Source organism: Mangifera indica, chromosome 9 (genome assembly GCF_011075055.1).
Source record: "Mangifera indica cultivar Alphonso chromosome 9, CATAS_Mindica_2.1, whole genome shotgun sequence".
Lineage (NCBI taxonomy): Eukaryota > Viridiplantae > Streptophyta > Magnoliopsida > Sapindales > Anacardiaceae > Mangifera > Mangifera indica.
In genome coordinates, this window is record NC_058145.1 from 10,946,033 (window position 1) to 10,963,739 (window position 17,707).

Here is a 17,707-nt window from a genome sequence, read left to right on the forward strand (position 1 = left end):
TCAAATCTAATCAAGTCACACTTAATCAATGTCATTAGTGAGAACAGTGTGACAAAGTATTCATCAAATTATTAACTTTTTTATTTGTTTTTTAAATATTATAAGAAAAGACAAGAAGAAAATTATAAGTAATATTAACTTTATTATATTAAATTAATAAAAATAATAATAGTTAACTAAGGTATTATGGAAAGGGATTTTAGATGATTAGAGAAAATGTTACTTTTTATTATATCAAATCAATTTTAAATATTTTATATTAAATATAAACAAATCAAATTACTTAAAAGAAAACAACCTTTTTTTTTCAAATGAGGGTGTTCACAGTTGATTAAAAAACACGTGGCGTTTACGTTTCAGTCGCGTCCGTGAGTCGTCAACAAAGGTCAAAATGCAAACAAACAAGCCAAGCCCGTGTCAGGCACGTGAAGGTGGCGCATTTTAGCAATACGCACGATCAGATAAAATATATAACTGCACTTCACTACTTTCCCGTTCTGCGTAACCACCCAAATTCAACAGTGAACACAACGCTGACAAAAAATGTCTTATTTCAGATTTTAATTCCTCTCTCTCTCTCTCGCGCTTTTTCAAATCCTTCAACGCTGCGTTTTGTTATTTTTTCAGATTGAGCTCTTACTATTTTAGTCTTCTTCTTCCTTGAATCGATTCTACTGAAGGCATGGCTACGACGGCGTCGTTTGCAGCTGCCAGTACTTTGATTCCTACTGATCCGAATTCGAAGCTTCGAATTCGGCGCTTCACCGGATTGAAATCGTTGCACTCGCCCGCTCTGTCCAGGAGCTTACGTGCCTTTCCCGTTGCGTACTCCTCCAGAACTAGTACCTTGCTCGTCAGAGCTGTCTCCACGGTGACCTTTTGTTCAATTTTTAAAATAATATTATGCTTCGATGTGTCTGTGTAAGCGTTGGTTATCTTTCTGTTTCAAAGCGCCTCCGTGAAGTGTTTTCGAATAACAGCGCTTGTGTTGTGATGCTTTTTTTTTTTCTTGCTAACTAGTTGTAATGTTAGCTCTAAAATTTTGATGGTTACGACAAATTGTAAAATGTTTTTCTTTGAAAAAAAAAGAAAAGGAGAAATGTGTAAACCATGCATTATTTTCCAATCTAAAAGATGCTTTTTTGTCAATACAGTTATCAAGTGCATTGATAAAATGAACTTCAGCCAAACATTACAGAATTGACATTTAGGCGCTTTAAACTATTTGAATGTGCTTTTTAATGGAGACAATGATTTAGTTTGTGTTTGGTTGATAAGGATGAATAGCTGTTCGTTTGTGTTTGGTTTATAAGAATGAATAACTATTCGTTTGCGATTTGGTTATAAGAAACGAATATCTTTTAGTTTGCATTTTTTGCGTTGAGGGAACTGATGTTAAAATTAGGGGACGCTTCGGCAAATGGTTTGTAAACGCTAGCTTTTTGAAAGGAGTACGTGCAGTGGAATATTGTATATTCAACATCTAAGAATGAATTGGCGATATGTTAGGTCAAAGATCGTGATGGTTAATTCAAATATAGTATTAATCAGTCAAGCTTATTCCTTGTTGTTCAAATTAGCTGAGTCATTTTTTAAAGTCACAATGACTTTATGAAATGCATTTTACATATTCTTTTTCTTTTTATAACATTAAATGTGATACTTGTAACATCTACAAATGATACGTTACAAGTTTAATGTTTGATGTCATGAAATTCTATGGAACAAGTTTAAAAGTACTGCCATCTAAGGACAATAGAAAATTTGTCTCAGTAACGTACATGAAATTCAAGACCCTAGAATAGTTTTTATATCATATGGCAGTGCCTGTATTGCTGGGAAATAATGCAAATACCCAATATCAGCCCTTGGATCAACTTCTGGAAGTAATGGGATGGTCTAATAGCTGAAATGGGGTGGATAGTCTCAACTCCCTGTTCCCTATACGTCAGCAAAGCCCAAACTCTATATCTATGATTCTAGTAAAGTACCTTTAGTAGTATTTTTACCTTTAAATGAAATGGCTGTCTCAAGCATATGAGAAACAGGTACTTTGAGCTTGGCCTGCTTAAAGAATTCAGTTCATCAATTATTGTCTTTGTTCCGCTAGTTTTATCATTTTTATAGTATCTTGTGAATATAATCAATATCAAAAATAGATGCTAGAATTAGATTCATTAACACTATATGTTTCTCTCCTTTGCAGCCAGCAAAGCCTGAGACTGAGCCTAAGCGTAGTAAGGTGGAAATAATCAAAGAGCGAAGTAATTTTATAAGATACCCTCTTAATGAGGAATTGTTGACCGATGCCCCTAATATAAATGAGTCTGCTACGCAAATAATCAAGTTCCATGGGAGTTATCAACAGTATAACAGAGATGAACGTGGTGCCAAATCTTACTCCTTTATGCTTCGAACAAAGAACCCTTGTGGAAAAGTTTCAAATCAACTCTACCTGACCATGGATGATCTTGCCGATCAGTTTGGGATTGGAACTCTTCGTTTGACTACCAGACAAACATTTCAGCTCCATGGTGTTCTGAAGAAGGACCTTAAGACTGTAATGAGTAGCATCATTAGAAGCATGGGATCAACTCTTGGAGCATGTGGTGATCTTAATAGGAATGTGCTTGCTCCTCCTACTCCTCTTGTTAGGAAAGATTACCTATTTGCACAGGAAACGGCAGAGAATATTGCTGCTCTTCTTACGCCTCAGTCAGGTTTTTATTATGATATGTGGGTGGATGGGGAGCAAATAATGACAGCTGAACCACCTGAAGTAGTGAGGGCACGGAATGATAATTCTCATGGAACTAATTTCCCTGATTCTCCAGAGCCCATCTATGGAACTCAGTTCTTGCCAAGAAAGTTCAAAGTTGCAGTAACTGTGCCTACAGATAACTCGGTGGATATTCTTACTAATGATATTGGTGTTGTTGTTGTTTCTGATGAAAAAGGAGAGCCTCTAGGATTCAATATATTTGTAAGATATATGCTCAAACAAAATTTATTTCTGCTTTCCTGTAACATGGTTGTAAGTAAGATTTCTTATGCAGGTTGGTGGTGGAATGGGAAGAACACATTGTTTGGAAACCACATTTCCGCGCCTGGGAGAACCTCTGGGCTATGTACCGAAAGAGGACATTTTGTATGCTGTAAAAGCTATTGTCGTTACACAAAGAGAACATGGAAGGAGAGATGATCGTAAATATAGTAGAATGAAATATTTGATCAGCTCGTGGGGAATTGAGAAGTTTAGAAGTATTGTTGAGCAATTTTATGGAAAGAAATTTGAGCCTTTTCGTGAACTGCCTGAGTGGGAATTTAAAAGTTACTTGGGATGGCATGAGCAGGTTTGTTTTTTGAGTCAAATATATTGTCATAATGTCAATTATCCTGTCCTGAGGTTTTTACATGGTGATACCCTTTTGTAATGTAATATAGACTTATTTTCTCTGAACAACATCCCAGTATCATTTGTTTTTGCACAAATTTTTTCTTTGCCCCTTGTCTTTGCATTTCTGACTTGTTAAAAATGTTGGACAGGGTGATGGTGCTTTATTTTGTGGACTCCATGTTGATAGTGGTCGTATTGCGGGTCAAATGAAGAAGACGTTAAGGGAAATAATAGAGAAGTATAATTTAAATGTGCGTATTACTGCAAACCAAAACATAATATTGTGTGATATTCGCAAAGCATGGAAGCGTCCCATCACCACAACTCTTGCACAGGCTGGTCTACTGGTAAATTTCTTTCATATGGAGTGGATACATACATTATCTAATTATGCAATGCAATTTCTTTATTTATCAGAGCTCTCAGAACTTGGTCTGCTTTGTTACTAATTTTGGAACATATGTTTTACCAGTTGCGTTGAGAAGGGATGTCAAGATAAATATATGTGTATATATATATAAAATTGAAATTTTTTACTTAAAAGTAGAATTGGATTGATATGAACTTGCATGGAACCCTTGCTGCACATTGATAGGCATTAGTATGAGGCTTAGTATTATTGAAACCTGGATGTAACGAGTACCTCAGTACCTTCATTTCATACAACTGCTTAGACAATTCTGTTTATTTGTGTTGTTTTATCATGACAGGCTTTATCTTCTTCTGCAGTCATATTTAGTAAATTAAAACTTGAGGATTAATTTATACATTCTATGTTTAGTGGTAACTGTGACATATAACATTGTTTATTGGATTTTCTAATTTTCAATTTTCTTTTATTTTTTAACTCTAGTTTTTTCCCCCCTAGAACGAACTGTTTCATGAGTAAGCCTAGCTTTGTTATATATACTTGTGTGCAGCTTCCTCGATATGTAGACCCGCTCAACATAACTGCAATGGCATGCCCTGCTTTACCACTTTGCTCTCTTGCAATAACTGAAGCTGAGCGAGGAATACCTGACATTCTCAAGCGGGTTAGAGCTGTATTTGAGAAGGTATATAACTGATAATACATGTTTAGAAGAATGACCCAAGTGCTTGTGATCAGTGGTGAATCCATATTTTTGTGTACATTTTAATCATATCAGGTTGGTCTCAAGTACAATGAATCTGTGGTAATAAGGGTAACGGGTTGCCCTAATGGTTGTGCAAGACCATACATGGCTGAACTTGGGTTGGTTGGTGATGGTCCAAACAGCTATCAGGTATTTTAAGCAATGACTTGACGCTTTGTTTCTCTATTTTTTGCAAGTGATGAGAACACATTCCATCGTGTTAAAAACAGATATGGCTCGGTGGAACCCCCAATCAAGTGTCATTAGCAAGAAGCTTTATGAATAAAGTTAAGGTTCAAGAGCTAGAAAAAGTTTTTGAACCTTTGTTCTATTACTGGAAACACAAACGACAAACCAAGGATGAATCATTTGGAGACTTCACAAACCGCGTGGTAAGCCCTAAAGCAATGACATTCTGAAATTTTTGTGCATCAACAAAAACTAGCCTAAATTTCATGTGGATTGTGACCGGTCAATTTCAGGGGTTTGAAAAGCTCCAAGAACTAGTGGAGAAATGGGAAGGCCCTGTAAAAGCATCATCAAGATACAACCTGAAACTTTTTGCTGATAAGGAGACATACGAAGCCATGGAGGACCTTGCCAGGCTGCAGAACAAGTCCGCTCATCAATTGGCCATAGAAGTTATTCGCAATTTTGTTACTGCCCAGCAAAATGGCAAAGGTGAATGAATGAGTTGGCCATTATGGAATTCATTTGCCTTCCTTTCACCCTCCTCCCTCTCTCTGCATGCTGTTACTTGTCGGTAACAGCTGGAAGGAATTGATAACAGAACCTGTTATAATTTTGTAACCACAAGTTTTTGCTAGTTTGTTTTGTGTTAAAAAAATGGTGCAAAACCTGTTCCTGAATCTTGTGCCCTATTTTCCCAAGTTGTTCAATCAAGACTTTCTCATCTATTATCTGCTGCATTAACCTGTCTTCTTCGGGTGTTTGATCATCAATTTGTTAGCAGTTTCCTGTCCAAGAAAATATTATGACAAATAGCTCTAGATTTAGGAATGCAAAAGCTTCTTGGGATTCTTTACAGGTAGCTTCTATGCATGTTTGCACGTTCTGCTTTCATTTCCTCTTTGCTTTTTGTGCAACTTTGAAGCAGTTTTGTTGTTTCAATGTTGTATCTGACTAATTGTAAGGCTATGTAGTCGATTAAGATGGCAATGGATGAATAAATTTCAGTTTCAAGAACTAGCCAGAGCTTACATAGTAGAAATGGTGACTGTAACAAGGAGAGACGACATAAACTAGATTTCTCCAATACAACACAAGACAAATTCTTTAACACTTTTGCATTAATATCAGACCCCAATTAACACACTAACACACAATATTAAATTGAAATTTTTCTCACTTGTGACAAATTCTAGCTGTAGGCATTGTCACACAAATAGGAGCATACTTCTTCTTAGCTTCTGGAGTCCCTTTTTTTGGCTCATCTGCTATGGCGATTTTAGCCATGGAAGCAGCTGCTGCAACTGCTGCAGCAAACACCATCTCTCTTCTTCCATTGTTACTGCTGCTTTCTTGTTGTTTCGCACTTTTCTTCATCTCCAAGCTCATTACTGTCTCCCCCTCTGCCTCTCTCGATGCCGCCTTGGCTGCCACCACAACTGTCCCTCTTCTGCCACTTGCGGCCTGGTTTCTGGTCAAGTTTGGAAGCATTGAGGCTGCTGCTGACATCGTCATTGAAGCCATTTTTATGTTGAAATGGATAGAAACTTGGTTTTTGAGTTTGGTGTCTTGTTTAGCTTGGGATGTAAAATTTTTAACGAGGGTTTTTATTCTTTGTTTGAAGAGTTAGAAGAATCATGAATTCGTCATCCATTTTCTTATCTTTCTGTGATGTTTGAGCTAATGGGCTTTTGCCACCTGTGTGCTTTATCTTGGTTTGAACTTTTTGTGTACTTGTGTGTGCTGAATGGTTGGATAATTTTTAGCCATTGTATTTGGATAACTCTGTAAGATTAGAACCTCAAATAATTAAGACTAATGTAATGAGTATACACAAGGAATACGTACTAACGAGGATGTTTAAGTGGTATTTTATTTTTAATTTAAAATTATTTTATTTTAAGATAATATATCTCTTTATGAATTAAATGAAGGCCAAATGATTATTTTTTACTCAAGGTTTGATATAAATTTAACTTTTTATATACTAATTATCAAAAATTTAAATATTCATCTGTCTGTTAAATTTTATTATTATTACTAAAGGTAAAATTATTATTTAGAAATTTTATTTAAACTTATATTTTAGGATTATCTTAAAGTTTTAAAATATTTATTTTTGTCCCCTAACCTTATATTTTTTAGGTTTACAAACTGACTTTTTCCCTCCAAGTCTAAGTTTTAAACTCTCATCTTTTTTTCTCATTCGCTGCCTCCCTAGACTTTTAGAAAATCTCAGTTGCACCCTAGTCTTCCTTTCTCCTTCTTTCCGACGATGATTCTCCACCATCGGTCGTTGGTCTCTCTCTCTTGTCTTGCTAGTCGCTCTCCCTTCCCACTCTGATTGTCTTCTTCTTCGATGAAAATGACTAGAGAAGGGAGGGAGAAAATCAGTAAATGGTTATCAAATCTAGAAATCAAGGGAGAAAGAATGGGTGAAACTGAAAAATTTTAGAAAGTTAGGGGTGGCCATAATAAAAAAAATGAGAGTTTAAAACCCTAGACTTTGGGGGAGGGGGGGGGGGAGTCAATTTTTAAACTTGAAAAATATGTATTAGAGACAAAAATAAACAATTTAAAACTTTAGGGTAATTTAAAATATAAGTTTAAATAAAATTTTTAAATGACTATTTTACCCTTAATAGTAACAGTGAAATTTAACAGATATATGAATGTTTAAATTTTCGATAATTAGCAGATAAAAAATTGAATTTGCATCAAAACTTGAGTGGAAAATAGTTTTTTGGCCTTAAATGAATAATTGATTAGTTATCCAAATTTTATATGTGTTTGTTTGTGAGATTAATTATATATGTTAAAGCTAATATTATTTGTATTTATTTTTTATATATAATTTAAATACATAAATGATATATTATCATATGATTAGATATTATTTTATTTTTAATTTAAAATTATTTAATTGTATAATAACATATTATTTATATATCTAAATCATATAAAAAAAATTATATATATAATTTACTTATTTTTCAATTAAAAAATAAAAACTAAATTGAGAATTTTTATCATTTAAAAAAAAAAAGAAAAAAACTTTCTTTGACCACAAAGAATTGGAAGAGACCAATGACCTAACCACATGGAACAGTACTCATTTAAAAATATTAAAGTCGTTTCTGACATTAAGTCCTCACAACACAGTTGGAAAATTCAGCTTTTGTTGGGTACTTTCATTTTCAACCCATCCGCTTGCCTCCAGGGTCTTTTCTTAACGTATAAATTATTTGCAGGCAGAAAACGATACAATCAGCGTGGAAAGTGCCGATCATCGTCCTAAACGTTTGTACTACGGCTCGCCATACCAAAGGCATTAGAACAAATATTTGATATTTTTATTTTTTAAATTTGTATCGAATTGATTGAATTTCTATAAATCCGGTAAAATATTAAATTGTTTAATATTTGATTGAATTAAAAAATATAATTTAACAATATTATTTGAAAAATGAAATTTATTAACAAAATATAAACTTAAGAATAGAAAATGGATATGATAGATAGACACATGGATCTTCAAACCTATTGATTTAAAAGAAAATTTTTTATAGGCATAACCTGACACATCAAAGGGCCGTGTCGGGTCGACTTTGGCTCAACTCATCGTGTTCATAGGTCAGGCCAAACCCTGGGTCTGCACAGTAACAAACCTTCAAATCGAGCTGATCCATGAATTTTTGAAAGCTTAAGGCTCGACCCTATATAAGGTCGGCCCATTTAAATAATTTTTAAATATAAATTATTTTTCAATTATTAAAATCGAGTACAGTACTCTAAATATTTTATTTATAATCTTTCACTTGTAACGGAGAAAGACCGTGGTTATATAATTAAAAATATTATAAGTTTATAATATAGTATAAATAAATTAATTTGCATACTATATAATTACAAACATAAATAATATATATATATATATATATATATATATATATATATATATATATATATTATACCATTTATCCATTCGACCTCAACATCCAAATTTCTAAATTCATTTGAAATTGGATTCATTTGATGTTGAATTCATTTGTAATATTTTGTAATGATAAAATTGAAATGAAAATGAAATTATAAACACAAAGAATTATTATTTATAAATTCAGACAATTTTCGAAAGAGAGTTGATAAGAGAAAATGAGACTGAAAATATAATAAAAGAATTTGAGATTGAGAGATTTATAAATAAAATTGGAAATAAAAAAATTTGGGTTAGTTTATATAAAAAAATAAAAAAGTTAAAAAAATAATTGCGCATCTACTTGTGGTAGAAGCAATGAAATAGAAGCCTTCATTTCTACTTTTTTTTTTTTTATATAAATTTTGTAAACAATATTGGGTTGCCCAACCCATGAGCCTAATATTAAATCCCATAGCTTGTCTTAGAAAGCTCATGGGTTAAGCTCGACAAACTATAATACATGACCTTTTTAGGTCGGGTCTTTATTTGGCCCGACACAATTGACATGCCTACACATAACATATTATTATCTTATCAAAAAATTTTTTTTATACATGCTTTATAGTATATAATTGAGTGTATATCATTTAAATTATTACTTTTTAATATTCATATAATTCAAAGTAACTTAATGATTTATTTGATGATACTATAGTGTTTGGATTTCATCAAAACTATCTCTTTAAAAAGTTGAAGTTTCAATTAAAAATAAATTAAAATTTTATTAATGGTATGGAAACAAATAAATGACATGATAGCATTTTTGAACTCTAGAGAAGGCCAAAACAAATTTAGGGTTTAGTTTTCTTCATCTCCGATCACCATCTCCGACGTTGATTGTGTGTTTCCCTATGCTTAATCGTCATCCAGACAATTTTCATCTGAATTTATCTAGACGACAAGTCTCTAACCATGAGATAATTCATCTAATGTTAGATAAAGACAAATCGTCTTCATACAGCAGAAGAGATGAAGATTGTCGAATGAAGACAATTCGTCTTCATCCAATGAAAACAGATATCGAAGAGAGAAGATCGTTCGACCTTGAAGATAGTGGGAAGCTAACTAACGACCAGAGCGAAGATGTTATCGAAGAGGGAGAAAAATAAACCTTAGGGGTAACAAGGTTAGTTTGCAAACTTTGAGTGTGGGAGAAATTGTTAGTTTTAATACGTAGAAGAGAAATGTGATAAATTTTTAATTTTTTTTATTAAATTATGATTTTATCTTTAATCTTAACTAAGATATTTAACAAAAATTACTTTATAGATAGATATTTAAACTTTTAAAAATTAAAAGATGATATTTTAAAATTTCACTATACTTTGATTGGAAGATAGACTTTTGGCCTTCTAGAGACCTAAAATGGATTCTCCTTGTCCAACATGGTCTTATTATAATTGCAATTTAATCGGTCAAATATTAATTAATTACTATAATAATATTATATAAACGTAATATTTAAAAAATATATATAATTTTAAGACACTTAATCTAAGTGAGGAGACAGGACAAGAACATAAGCTCCGCGAAATAAGAAAAACTTGTCCTTTACTTCAAAAAAAAAATAATTATTTTATTTTAATAAATATATAAAATAAATAAATCCTTTGCCCACTTGTTCATAAATATTGGCAATATATCCTCTTTAGTTGTCTATTTAAGTTACTAAAATATCATTATTTATTTTTCTATATAGAGTAATTATATATTATAAAAAAATAATATTATATATTTATTTTAAATATATAAATATATATATTTATATATGTTATCATATAATTAGATATTATTTTATTTTTAATTTAATATTATTTAATTACATAAGAATATATATTAATATATAAATATTTATATATATAAAATAGATATATATAATTTTATTGAAAAAGAAATCATAAAACTAAAAAGAGGAAGGGATAAATAGATTAACTAGATTTAAAAATTAAATTAAATCATTGAAAATTATATAATATAAACCATAATATATACATATATATCATCTACATTCTATATATTTGTATAAATAATGTGAAGTTTTTTTTTTTTTCATTTTAGGAATAAAAAAACAACAATTAAGCCCTAACTTTATGAAAAATATTATATCAAAATCGTAAATTGGAAAAAGAAAAACAAAAAACAAACGTGAAAATCGAGAGAGAAAGAATCAAAATGAAATCAATCAAATCAGACAAGTGCAAAAAGAAAGCTGAGGAAGAAAGAATGAGGGCTGTCAATCTATTGGTAAATTATTTTTTTACCACCGCTACATATTAAAAACTAAAACATTTACCCTTTTACTGTAGTAGCTTTTGACAAATTCGAGCTCAGTCACTTTACCACAAGTCGACCTAAACCCATTTGATGGGAGTATTGGTATTAATAATTTTATTAATTTTTAAAATTAAAAGATAATCTCACTCTATTAATCTCTAAATCTAATCATCCCCAATTACCAAATTCAGATGTTAAAATCAAAAATAAAGAATAATATTATTAGTTTTTAAAATGGTAAGGTTACACATGTGTGGTAAACTGTTAATTAATTAATTATTAAAACTAATTAATTTAAATTAAAATTTAATAATGCAGTAGCTTTAACGGCACGGAGAGTTAATTATTGGGGTTGCCAATTAATTATAATTAATGTGACGTTACAAATTGACAATGTGACTTGACAGTAAGAGGCTGATACCTGCTTTTTGCCTAGTTGTTTGTGAATTTTAACAGCCACACTATGATTCAAATTTTATTCAATAATTTAACTTAACTACCAATTAACACCTCACAATAATTTGAAACTAACTAACTTATAACTTTAATAAGCAATGCGTACGTACACTTAAACATTAAATTGACAAAGGAATAATCTTGAGTGGCGGAAGGAGACTCTACAAACAAGTAAGAGCTTCCCTAAATCATAGGAATGAAGGTTCAAATTCACCTAGAATAAATAAATGTTAATTCCATTTTAAACTTTAGTGGAAGCCTTCTTTTTCTTTTTTTTCATGTTAAAAATTAAGAACCTCGTTAAGAAATTGGTTAATGGTAAAATAAAATTAGTAGCATTACCCTATCTTTTAAATATCATTAGAGTACTATTATGTGTATCTATTTGAATACACAAATATATATACATTTATATGTGTCATTATATGATTGAATATTACTTTATCTTCAATTTAAAGTTTCTTAATTATGTGATATCTAAAATAAGTATACATAATTTTATTGTAATTATTAATCATGAGGAAAATGAAGATTTGAGAATAATATTACCCTTACAACATAATTATTTCTTTGCAAATCATATTAATAAACCAGTCATGATTGAATTGGGTCAATAAAGGGTATTTTTATGACATTTGATACTAATCTAATGGTTTGTGTTATCAGATTGTATTTATATTATATCAGTTCGAATTTTAAGTCAAAACCATCAATACTAACTTGGTATAGATTTAAAATTATATCAAAATCTTTTAACTTTAACTTAACCGAATTATTGACCTTAACTTTGATGGTAATCATACTACTAAGTTCAATTTCTTGAGTTTTCATAAATTATCTTACTTCGTTAAGAGTTAGTGTCCTTTGAAAATTGTATATGTAATTAAAGAAGATGAAAGAAAGAGTGCTGATTTGGACAAAGGTGAGAAGCTACAAGTTGAAACACAGTGTCATGCTTAGGTTGTGGATTCAATTGCTATACTGCAAGTTTTATCTGTTTAATGAAAATGAGTATGAGTCCTTGATCATTGAAAAAAAAAACATGGAGTCATGCAAATTCTCTGTGATGCTAATTAATAAATAATAACAATGAATGAAGATCAAACGTGAATTGTTTTCAACTCATCTGGCTCCTTCCCAAAACCTCCATTAATAAATAACAATGAACAATGGCAATGGCAATGGCGAAATTAAGTAAACCAAAAACTCAAACTCAAAAGAAAACATTAAATTATGAAGATATTCTTCTCACTTTTCCAAGAAAAAGCATTGTCCGAGAACAAATAAATTACCCTCCAGAGAAACACAATAAAACAACACACTTAATTAACTCACCTTTCATTTGAAAATATCTGTTTCTTCCTCTTCACGAGGTTGCACGCCTATCTGTCTTTGCTCTTTACTACTCTTTCTCCAGCTCTTTCTCTCTCTTTCTCTGTCTCTTCTTCTTTAACCAATGAAAGGCTCTCTTTCCCATATTAAAATATTAACCAGTTTTTTGCCCTTTTTTTACAATTGAACTTCTTCTTCTCTTATTCAGTTTGGTACAACAACTCTCATGCAGGTGTAGTTTTCTTGTTGGTTCTTACTCAAAAGTGGACTTTGTGTTTTTAAAAACTCTTTGAACGGTTACTTTCTTCATAAATAGGCCTTGGCGAATTTGAAGTGTATCTGAAAGTAGGGAAAACATTTTTGTTTTATGGAGAGAGTCATGCTGGCTGGCGGCTCGAGGAGGCCGAAATGGCAGTACCCACAAACGCAACAAGCGCCGAGGATTCTTCAGCTTCCAGGGCGGCCGAGGAGGAAGGTGGTGAAGAGTGGTGGGAAAGTGGGGGGAAGAGAGAAAAGGGGCAGACTTGAAGTGTTATTTGATCAGGAGAGGGAGTTTTCAGGAGGGATTGTCAGGGAAGTTGTGGTGGTGAGTGAGGGGGAAAGGAGAGGGAGAGTGGAGGAGATTGGTGTCGATGGAGGAGGAGAAGGATCGGTGGTGGTGGAGGAAGAAAAGTGGAGGTTTCAGGCTGAGATGTTGAGAGCTGAGTGTAATCTTTTGAGGATTGAGAGAGAAGTTGCGGTCAAGAAAATGGAGAGGAGGAGAGTTCAAGCGGAGAGGATCCTGAGATCCGCCATTCAAACTCTTGTTTCTGTTAGTATCTCTTTCTTTCACATTATTATCATTCATTTTAATCCAAGGATTTTGTTTGGGTGCTGAGAAAATTTGGTACTTATTTTTATGATTATGTTTGTTTAATATGATTAATTCATTCGGTCATCTTACTTTATCTTTCTACCTTTGCTTGGTAATTAAACTGTAAATGGGTTGAATCTGAGGTCTGTTTGGTGGCTGAGAAAATGTGGGGAGGGAAAAGAAATTGAATATTTGAACTGATAAGGGTTTCATTACTATTTATTATAATTCAACGGTTTGTTTGGTTGCTGATAAAATGTGGTAAACAGTCTGTTTTGGGACTAATTTTTTGGTTGGATCACTGCATCTTTATCTTTGCAATTAAACTGTAGATGGGTTTAAGGGTCTGTTTGGTAGCTGAGAAAGTGTGGGAAGGAAAAAGAAAATGAAGATTTGAACTGATAAGGGGTTCATTTTCTGGTTAGAATAGTGCTAATTTAATTCAAATTGCTTGCAGTGGAGGATCAAGATTTGTTCAGGAGAGGATGTGAGCATGGTACTGGAAAATGAGATAATGAATTTGACAGAGAAGCTAGAAAAGCTGCAAAGGAGATCAAGAACTAAGTATTTGGGGGATAAAAATTGCAGTAATTTCGATAAACAAGCATCTCTTCTTCAACAACGACTAGTGAAGGTTGAAGAAAGATCAGATGAGATTTGTGCCAAGGAAATTAGAGAAATGGCAGAAGCAAGCTTGTCAATCCAAACAAGTTACAGAGTGGATAGCAGCTCCATTTCAAATGACAATTGCCATGTAAGAATAAATCGATCTTTTTGCACTTCAAATTCGGATGCTTAATTTGATTGCTTGTTGAATTGAGAATTATGTGTATGCAGATGGAGATTTTGAGGAGGAAAATGGAGGGTTTGTCACAGGGGATTTTGTTAGAGAAGATGGAAGAAGAATATGGTTCGATGATCTCAACAAAGACCACTTCTGCTTCTACTTCGGAGCGAATTGAGTTTCCTGAAACATCTTCCATATTAGTCCGGCAACCTTATAAGGTATAATCCTACCGAAGGAATAAATTTTGGTAACAGTTGTTTATTGTATATCTTTTCTTATTTAGAATCTGATGGGAGTTTCCCTCACAGGAGGCGAAGTCTCTTGAGGAAAATAAGTGTTGTGGACATTGCAAGGCGTTGGTGCGAAGGATGGTGGAACAAGTTCGGGCTGAGACAGAGCAGTGGTCTCAAATGCAAGAAATACTGGGGCAGGTGAGGGAAGAGATTGAAGAATTGCAGGCATCCCGAGACTTTTGGGAAGATCATGCACTTGATTCAGATGAGCAGATTCAATCCCTTGTCTCCGCGGTATGATGTTTGTGAACATTTAATCACATTAGGAAGTAAGAGGTTTGGAGTCAACTGACTTTGTTATGGTGCTTGCAAAATAGGTTCAAGAATGGAAACAGAAAGCACTTTGTTCTGAAGCGAAGGCAAATGAGGTACAAGCACAAGTGAAAATGCTTCAGAAGGAGATTGCGAGGTTGAGGAAGGAGCAAGATACTAGGGCAATGAGGGTTGAAACATCATCGCATCTTGCCCGCAACTCCCAGAATGAAACTGAAAAAGTAGTAGTAATCTGTGGCTTGAAGGAAAATGATCAGACTAACTACAATGTCAACAAACAGGAGGAGGCCTTGAATGACAGAAGAAGAAAAGCACTTGTTGCTCCTAGGCAATGGCCTTTGCAAGATATAGGTAACCGGCCACCATTGACAAGGCAGAATAGCAGAGCCATTTTCCCTTACGCACAAACCAGGTTTTGATAGCTGCTTCTTGGCTGAAGAAGTGGCGGCCTTTAAAATTTTCGATGTCACAAAATGTGGGACTCAAATAAAAATTTAACGGGATGGTTAAGGTGGGAATGTCCGTCCAATGTGTAAATTACTTTTTGAAAAGCAGTATTAATATGAGAGAAAATTTCCTTTTCTTCTTCGAAGAGAGTCCGACTATCATTCTCCTTTAGGGTAAGTATGGCTCCCACCCAGGTGCTTTTACGAAATTGTGTTAAGGGATCTCGAATGTCAACAAGCAAGGATCTCGAATGAAACAGGGTGGGGATAACACTTTTAAAGAATAAAAATGGGCAAGTAAAACGTGCACAAGAAGACATGCAAATTTGCAATGACGTAATTCATGAATTTCTAAAAATTCATCTCATCTAGATAATGATTTTTTTCCCTTTTACCATAATAATTGTTTTAAACTGATATTTCTTTGTAAATTTATGTATAAATCATTCTAGTTAAAAGAACAAAAAATAAGTTGAAATTAGAAAATTAGGGCGAATATCAAATCAAGATCTTTGAATATAAATGGGCCAGCTCATGCAATCAGAAGTGAGATTTCTTAGTTTTGTTTAGGCCAAACGACTATTTCCCACCCAAGGTTTGATGATTTCTCAAGTTTCTACCCTTTAAATATGAAAATACCAAACACCCACCTATGACCGGTTAGATTTAACAAAACCCTAAAGGTGGTAAATTTAATCTCATTTTCCCCCCTAAAAGTTTAAAAACTAACATTTTTTTTCCTAAGCTAAGTTTAAAAATATCGTATTCCCCCCCTAGGGTTTGAAAATATCACATTTCTCCCCTAGGGTTTATCTCTCCGGCGCCATCACCGGCTGTCTTCCCCTCCTGACGGTTTCTGTTCCACCGACGGCCGTCCTAGACTCTTGCACTACTCATCCGACGTAGAGATAAGCCGTCTGGGAAGAGAAATCGTCTTCCTAGACTACTTATCTGATGATGCCGATCGTAGTTTTCTTCATCGTAGTTGGAAGATGAAGACGAAAATTAAGCCCGACCGCAGTTGGAAGATGAAGACGACGACGACTGGGAAGACGAAGAACTTCGTCTTCCTCGACGAAGTTCTTCGTCTTCCACGGCTTCTCCAACTCCGATGGGGGGTCCAAATGGGAGGAAAGAGATCGCCGGAAGGAGAGGATGCTTCAGGAGGGAGAGACTGTCGGCAATGGAGCCGGAGATGTTGTCGGAGATTTCAAAAAGAAACCCTAGGGTGAAACTGCGATTTTTTAAAACTTAGACTGGGGGAAAGTTTTAGTTTTTAAAGTTTAGGGGGGCAAAAAGATTCTATTTAAGTTTATTTTTAATATTATAGAGAAAATGATGATTTTACCCTTATCACCGTTAGGGTTTTGTTAAATCTAACCGGTCATGGGTGGGTGTTTAGTGTTTCCATAGTTAAAGGGTAAAAACTTGAGAAAACATCAAACCTTAGGTGGAAAATAGTCATTTGCCCTTTTGTTTAATGGCCAAAAGACTTGCGCCCACCCCAATGGCAAAATTTTACACCATTCTATAAATTTGAATCCTTAATCCAAGGTCATACTGAATAAATCCAAAGTGTTTTATATGCCTTCCCTTCTGAAAATCTTGCAGCAAAACAAATTAAGGAGGTTCTTCTAAATATGGTCTTTAGAGAATTGGGCTGGCCCAAAGGCCTATACACTGTTTAAATATTTAAGATTTTTAATGTAAAATAAAAAATATTTTAAAAAAGCACATAAATGTTTGAAGACTAGGTCATCTTAGCTGGACACCTACCACACCACTTCACTCAAGCAGCCGCCTCTTACTTTCTCCTTTGCAAGCGGGGATGAAGAGATAGAAGAAAAAGCTGGAGGCCTAAGGGTATAAGCCCATAACCATATGCTCCATTTCTTTGTTGGTATAGGAGGAGTTGGAAAGAAATTATTATTGGTAAGTTATAATTTCAGTTTTTTTAGCTTTGATTTTAGCTTTTTTGCTTGCAAAGAAATCTTGTTCTGGGATACATTAGGTTGATCTTTTAGGATACGCAATTCTTAATTTCTTGATGATTGTATTGAGTGATTGAGATTATTTTGCCTTATTGGTAAGTTATGATTGTATTGAGTGATTGAGATTATCCTTAATTTCTTGATGATTGTAATGGGGGGGTGGGCTAAGAAAATTACCTAAAACTATTAGGATTAAACAAAAATGTCCTATTTTTGTGAAATAACCAAATTGCCTTTATATGTAAACAAAAATTTTTACATAATTTCCCTGATATTTCCCACGGATTCATTGTTGAATTTCAAAGGAAAATTGGGTCTCTCA

At 33.3% G+C, this 17,707-nt stretch overlaps 3 protein-coding genes across 3 annotated transcripts; 2 read left to right on the forward strand and 1 right to left on the reverse strand.

Annotated features, from left to right (window-relative positions):
- Positions 1-487: 487 nt before the first annotated feature.
- Positions 488-5,559, forward strand: LOC123225602 (sulfite reductase [ferredoxin], chloroplastic-like). Its single transcript, XM_044649696.1, has 9 exons — positions 488-871; positions 2,207-2,983; positions 3,057-3,353; positions 3,547-3,744; positions 4,318-4,452; positions 4,546-4,662; positions 4,743-4,904; positions 4,995-5,193; positions 5,460-5,559. The coding sequence occupies exons 1-9, from the start codon at positions 683-685 to the stop codon at positions 5,465-5,467; spliced, it is 2,082 nt and encodes a 693-aa protein (XP_044505631.1). The 5' UTR covers positions 488-682; the 3' UTR covers positions 5,468-5,559.
- Positions 5,560-5,679: 120 nt separating this feature from the next.
- Positions 5,680-6,343, reverse strand: LOC123225603 (photosystem II 5 kDa protein, chloroplastic). The gene has a single exon (XM_044649697.1). The coding sequence runs from the start codon at positions 6,223-6,225 to the stop codon at positions 5,878-5,880; it is 348 nt and encodes a 115-aa protein (XP_044505632.1). The 5' UTR covers positions 6,226-6,343; the 3' UTR covers positions 5,680-5,877.
- Positions 6,344-12,620: 6,277 nt separating this feature from the next.
- LOC123225466 lies at positions 12,621-15,540 on the forward strand. The gene is made up of 5 exons (XM_044649416.1): positions 12,621-13,553; positions 14,053-14,349; positions 14,433-14,600; positions 14,691-14,909; positions 14,993-15,540. The coding sequence occupies exons 1-5, from the start codon at positions 13,110-13,112 to the stop codon at positions 15,365-15,367; spliced, it is 1,503 nt and encodes a 500-aa protein (XP_044505351.1). The 5' UTR covers positions 12,621-13,109; the 3' UTR covers positions 15,368-15,540.
- Positions 15,541-17,707: the final 2,167 nt, after the last annotated feature.